The sequence below is a fragment of the Sinocyclocheilus anshuiensis genome, unplaced genomic scaffold (genome assembly GCF_001515605.1).
Source record: "Sinocyclocheilus anshuiensis isolate Anshui unplaced genomic scaffold, SAMN03320099.WGS_v1.1 scaffold1815, whole genome shotgun sequence".
Lineage (NCBI taxonomy): Eukaryota > Metazoa > Chordata > Actinopteri > Cypriniformes > Cyprinidae > Sinocyclocheilus > Sinocyclocheilus anshuiensis.
In genome coordinates this window covers 310,252-316,612 of record NW_015551104.1, presented here as the reverse complement: position 1 = coordinate 316,612, position 6,361 = coordinate 310,252, and the positions used below count along the sequence as shown (strand labels likewise).

At 39.5% G+C, this 6,361-nt stretch overlaps 1 protein-coding gene and 1 long non-coding RNA gene across 2 annotated transcripts in view; both read left to right on the top strand.

The window, feature by feature from the left end:
- LOC107662834 (uncharacterized) overlaps positions 1 to 2,736 on the top strand; it is a 4,808-nt gene extending 2,072 nt beyond the window's left edge. Inside the window, exon 3 of the long non-coding RNA XR_001631248.1 lies at positions 2,234 to 2,736. This is a non-coding gene — a long non-coding RNA (uncharacterized LOC107662834). The remainder of the gene's footprint in view (positions 1 to 2,233) is intronic.
- A 1,220-nt stretch (positions 2,737 to 3,956) lies between these two features.
- The window catches only part of LOC107662833 (interferon regulatory factor 6-like), a 10,566-nt gene continuing 8,161 nt past the window's right edge, over positions 3,957 to 6,361 (top strand). The window contains exons 1-3 of the mRNA XM_016452949.1: positions 3,957 to 4,229; positions 5,710 to 5,889; positions 5,969 to 6,125. Of these exons, the coding sequence (XP_016308435.1) occupies positions 5,716 to 5,889; positions 5,969 to 6,125 (331 nt within the window). The 5' untranslated portion in view covers positions 3,957 to 4,229; positions 5,710 to 5,715. The remainder of the gene's footprint in view (positions 4,230 to 5,709; positions 5,890 to 5,968; positions 6,126 to 6,361) is intronic.

Sequence of the window (6,361 nt, the reverse complement as noted above, 5' to 3'; positions counted from 1 at the left end):
TAGAGGGAGCTCTGGATGGAGGATGGTCTCAACAACCCCGGTTGAGAGACCGGAAGCTATGAGTTGTGCCTCCTCAGAGGCCACACCCTCAGCTTCCACAGCTCCGGGCGGGGGCACACCCTCCACCTGTGAGAGGAGATCTCTACTGACGGGAATCTCCCATGGAGCGCTGTCGAGAAGAGAAATCAGGTCCGAGAACCATACTCGGCCCAGCCAAAACGGGGCTACTGGCAGTCGGCTGACCTCGTTCCAGCGCACTCTCTCCAGAACTCCCGGGAGTAGAACAGTCGGGGGAAAGGTGTACAGACGAAGCCTCAGTGGAGCTGGATGAGCCCCAGTGGAGATGGATGAGTCAGAGAGAGAACCTGAGGGGACCATGCGATATCATCTGAGTCGCAAACAAATCCACCTGAGCCTGGCCAAAGACTCTCCAAGTCTGCTTCACCCTTCGGGGTGAGGCATCTATTCCCCGGACCTCGGCCCTGCCTCGACAGGATGTCTGCCCCCACATTTATAAGAGACCACTGCTGTGTTGTCGGTGCGCACCAACACATAGCGATCGCTTAGGCCTGGGAGAAAGTGTTTTAAAGCTAGAAACATGGCCAGCATCTCCAGTCAACTCATGCGCCACGTGAGATGGGGGGCGCTCCACAGGCCGCGGGCCGAGTGGCCACTCATGACCGCTCCCAACCAGTGAGAGATGCATCCGTCGCTAGCATATGCGGCGACCAGGAGCTCCCAGCACCGGGCCCTGAGATAAGAACCAAGGTTTCCTTCACATGTCTAAGGCACGTAGGCACCGCCACGTGACCTTGAGCATGCGAAGCTGGTTTCCCCTCGGGGAGAACCTCTTGGTCTTAAGCCACCACTGTAGGGGTCTCATGTACAGCAGGCCAAAAGTAACCGAGACACGTTAGTCTACTAAGGGAATCAGTCTCTTGAGACTGACCTTTGGAGTAATCAGAGCGGCTAGCTCGGTGCCCTGGAGTGGCGAATCGGCAGGGGACGGCTGTACTAGCTGCTCTAGAGACCTCTGTGGAGGTCGCGAGCTTCTTAGCACCGCTAGGTTTCCGGGCGGTAACTGAGAGCAGTGCTCGCTGGAGACCGCTGCGCCCTGGAACACCAGCTGACATACTAAGGGAACCAGTCTCATGAGACTGGCCTCTGGTGCACTTACAGCGGCTAGCTTGGTGCCCTGAAGCGGTGAACCGGCAGGGGACTCTAGACTCTGCGGAGTACGAGAAGTGACGCCCCCAAAATGAGGAGATGGAACACGGTAGGTTGGGACTGCTCCCGCTCTGCAGCCCCTGCTGACCGCCTCAACCTCCTCAGAGGAAGAGAGGTAAACACATGTTCTTACTCAAGACATGTTTATCCCAAGAGCTCCTGTATATCTAACTTCTCATAGTCACATAAATACTTCAATATTTCAGCGAATGTTTAAAAATGCTAACTTGATGGCTCTAGACTCTGCGGAGTACGAGAAGTGACGCCCCCAAAATGAGGAGATGGAACACGGTAGGTTGGGACTGCTCCCGCTCTGCAGCCCCTGCTGACTGCCTCAACCTCCTCAGAGGAAGAGAGGTAAAGACATGTTCTTACTCAAGACATGTTTATCCCAAGAGCCCCTGTATATCTAACTTCTCATAGTCACATAAATACTTCAATACTTCAGCGAATGTTTAAAAATGCTAACTTGATCCCAGCATAAACCAGTTCCTCCATTTTCTGTGAGAAGCTTAGAAGTGGAGATGCTGGAGAGAGGGATAATGTTTCTATTGAGCGGGGCTGTGGCTCTATCTAGTCGCTTAGGAGGCATTCTTGTCTACATCTGCTCCGGCGGTGAAACAATGGCGGACTGATGACAGTGACTCAGGACGGAGCTAAAGTAAGACGCCAGTCCAGTCTGTGCTGAAACGCTACTGTCAATCAAACTATCATGGGAGGGGCTTGTCTGTGTGACGTCACACAGACAGGCATCTTGAGATAGTCTCGATTCGAGAAAGGGGTAAAGATTTGAGTAGATAAAAAAAAAAAACACTGGGTGGATTTTTATCATTATGGGGTGGTTGTGTACATTTCAGTTCAAACAACTTGTAAAAGTGCATGTAGCATCCTATGACCCCTTTAAGTAAGATTGAAACCACACTAAAACTATTCCAGATCCATCCATCCATAAAGTAATTACTCTAATGAATTCACATGAATTAATTATGTAAATGTGTGTGTTTAGGTGAACTCTCTCAGGAGGAGTTTATGGAGGGCATTCAGGCTGACGAGGTTCTGTTGAAGATGTTGACTCAGAGTTTGGATCTGACTCGTGTATCGTCAAAAAAATCTACAGCGAGATCAACTCTGAGCAGCAGCTGCACTGATCCCAGACCAGCTGATGATGATGAAGATGATGGCTGTTGTGCAGGTTCTGCAGCAGGTCAATTCGCAGCTAGTTTCTCCTGGTGTATTTCTCATCTTAGAAGCTGAACTTTACCATTGAGTGAGGACGTTTAAACCCTCAACACATGAGAAATATCCAGTATTTACCGTGTTTTACTGTGTTACTCTCAGCTGGACTGAAAATCTTAATGTAATCTCACAGAATAACATTAGTGATGGAAACTCGAGCAAACCCTGTTTATTCAAGTGCACTTATACACTAAAACCTTGAATCATTCCTGTAAAATACAACATTCTTCAGTCCTGTGATGTGTGTGTGTGCATGCATATATATATATATATAAGGGGAATAATGTTATTTATGTAAAAAATGCAGTATTATATTATGTAGAGGACATTTATAATGTTATTGTCATTTCACACTTGGATTCTCTTTTGAAAATAAAACATGAAACCTGTTCTTTGTTTGCAGAGTAATAAACAGCCTCAGAATATGTGACATGATCTATTGAACTGACTGACAATCAATGCAGTTTTGTATTTATGTCCCAAATATTTGTAACAAAATTAATTCCTATAAAATACATGTAAAATAAAACTAATAATCAGTTATATGTAAAACAACACTTCAAAACAGTATTATTTCAACATTTCTGATATGCAATGATAGTATTTATTAATATTTTCAATTAGCCTTTATCTAATATTGATATTTATTTCAATTACAGTTTACAATTTTCATTAATTTGTAACAAATTTCGTTTTGAGCTTTTGTCAATAGGCTACTTTTTAAAAATATTTTTATAGCGATTTAAATGTATTAGTACTTCAACTTAAACATTTATTTCAGTAACATTCAGTTGTTGTTTTTTTAAGCTTAAGTTTTTCATCTAATATTTATAGTATTTTATTTAAATTTATTTTCAGCTTTATTTCAATTTCAGATTACGATTTTCATTATTATTTTTTGTTTAATTTTACTTTAATAACCATTTTAGTGTTAGCACCTTCTTACGCTAAATATTTGTTGACCATAAAAATAAAATAACGCATATTTATAACATTTCGAAACATTTCTCATACGTGAAAAAAGCTAAATATCACGTATTGTGTAACATTTTATTTTTAGCTGAAGGATTTGATTCAGTCTGTGGTCAGTATCAGCAAAGACTATGGGACATCTCAGTATATGTAACTCATTTAAAGCATGTCCTCATTTAACCGACTAAATCTTAAGGTAAATTATAACACAATCATCTAACCTTGAGGGTGTTTTGGGAACAACAGGAGAAGGGGTTAAAGATGCACAGGATGCTGTTGTGGAATATCTGAAGGATACAGGGGTATATTATAGGATTTAGATAGTAGTGCTATAATATTTATTTATAACATATATATATATATTTTTTTATAATGTAAAGTGCATTCAGTGAGATATAATCCATGCTGCATACTCCGATACAGTAGGTGGCGGTATGCACCTGATAAGTCATGGTTGCAATCCGCCATAAAACTAACAAGAAGAAGAAGAACACAATCATCTTTTATGGGTAATAATGAATATGTGTGTGTTGTCGGCGCGCGTGCGTCAGAGAGAGGCGCGTGACGTCACGGCTGCACCTGAGTTTCGGCTGAAGGTGAAACTGTAGCAGAGACTGAAACACGCTTCTCACGCTTTTCTCACGCTTCTCACGGACTCACGAGCGCATTACCCGATTAACAACCGGTTTATGACCACTTAATAGATCAGATTCATTCTCAAAGCAGCGCGTTTCGGCGGCAAAGGCCTCAGGATTGCTGGGTTTTCCTGGTTCGACGCTTCCTGAAACCCTCAGGTGAGACTCATTCATATTTAAAGCGCATTTATATTTAATTTCTACACACTTTCATCCTCATTCCAGAAATATAATACACTAGAATATGCTTTACTGTCGGAATTTCAGTGTTTTAATCGAAGACGAGAATTTATGCGATGCTATCGAAAGTCACCGGCTGTTTATTTACTCAATTTATTGACTTATGACTGTTGTTTCTGATTATACGTTGAATTAATGATCATATTAAGTCTAATTATTAATATGAGCTTCATCTGGTCTGTGTTTGCAATCAAGTTATGAAACTTAAATCTGGTCATTTAAAGTGCAGTTTATGCTGCTGCTAATAATAAAATATATTTGTTCATATAAAATTGTTATCAAATGTATTGGATATAGCATCTAAAAATATTAATTGTATTTTTTAAATTAAATATTAGTTTTGTAGTATCTCCTCCTACAGAATGTGATGTTACTGTATTAATAGGAATGATTATAATACTATATTCATATAATATTGCTAATAATATTAAAACGTATGAAAAATAAAAATAGAGAATACAATGTTTTTTCTTATTACAAATATTAGTGTTTGTAATCTTTTTGATTATTATTATTATTAGCCTCATTTATGTGTTTTTGCTCCTCTACAGAAGGTCATCATGTTAATATAATATATATTTTTAGTAATTATTCTAATGATCATAATAATAATTCTAAGGTATAAAAGTATATTAAATATTTGTTAATATAATATAATTAAAATCTATTAAAATAACAAAAACTAAAATGTTAGTTTGTAGGCGGTTTGATTGTTTTTAGCCTCATTTATGTGTTTTTCCTCCTACAGAAGATCATGTTAATATAATATTTTAGTAATAATAATAATGTATAAAATATATTTAATTTGTTCATTAAAATCTACTAAAAAATATATATATATTAATAATTTATTAATTGTTATAATATTTTAGAAAATGTTTTAAATAGTAAAATATGTATTAATTAATACAATATTATTATCATTATAAAATGTATTAAACTATTATAAAAATTGCTAATTGTTTTAATAAACATATTAGTGTTTTAGGCTCAGTTTGATTATTTTTAGCCTCATGTGTTTTTCCTCTACAGAAGGTCATCATGTAAATATGATATTTTAATGAATTATTAAAATATTTGTTAATTAATATAACATTGTAATTAATATCAAGTGTATTAAAAATTAGAAAATATTTTTTAAATTAAATATGATTAGTGTTTTTAGGCTCAGTTTTATTATTTTTAGCCTCATCTATGTGTTTTTCCTCCTACTGATTTTAATAATTATTATAATATTATTTTAAAAATAGTAAAATATGTATTAATCTAATATTATTAGCATTATAAAATGTATAATAAGTAAAACTATTGTGAATTGTTTTATTAATATTATCGGTGTTTGCAGTCTGAGTTAGATTATTCTCAGCCTCACTGATGCGCTCTTCCTCGTCTCCTGAAGGCCGTGATGTCCTCTCATCCGCGCCGTGTGCGGCTGAAGCCCTGGCTGGTGTCTCAGGTGGACAACGGGACGTTTCCGGGTCTGGTGTGGATGGACCGCGAGGCCAAACGCTTCCAGATCCCCTGGAAACACGCCACGCGCCACACGCCGCAGCAGGAGGAGGAGAACACCATCTTTAAGGTGAGTGATGGGGATCCCGAGGCCTGGGGTACAGAGGGATCGTGACGGGACTGATCTGACCCGTGTGTGTGTGTGTCAGGCCTGGGCCGTGGAGACGGGGAAGTATCAGGAAGGTGTGGACGAGCCGGATCCGGCCAAATGGAAAGCACAGCTGAGGTGTGCCCTCAACAAGAGCCGCGAGTTCAACCTTCACGACAAACACACACACAAGTCACGACAAACACACACACACACGAGTCACGACAAACACACACACACTCACACACAAACACACACACATTCTCTCACACATAAACACACACTCTCACACACATAAACACACACACACACGAGTCACGACAAACATAAACACACACACACGCGTCACGACAAACATAAACACACACACACGAGTCACGACAAACACACACACTCTCTCACACACATAAACACACACACACACAAACACACACTCACACACATACACACACAC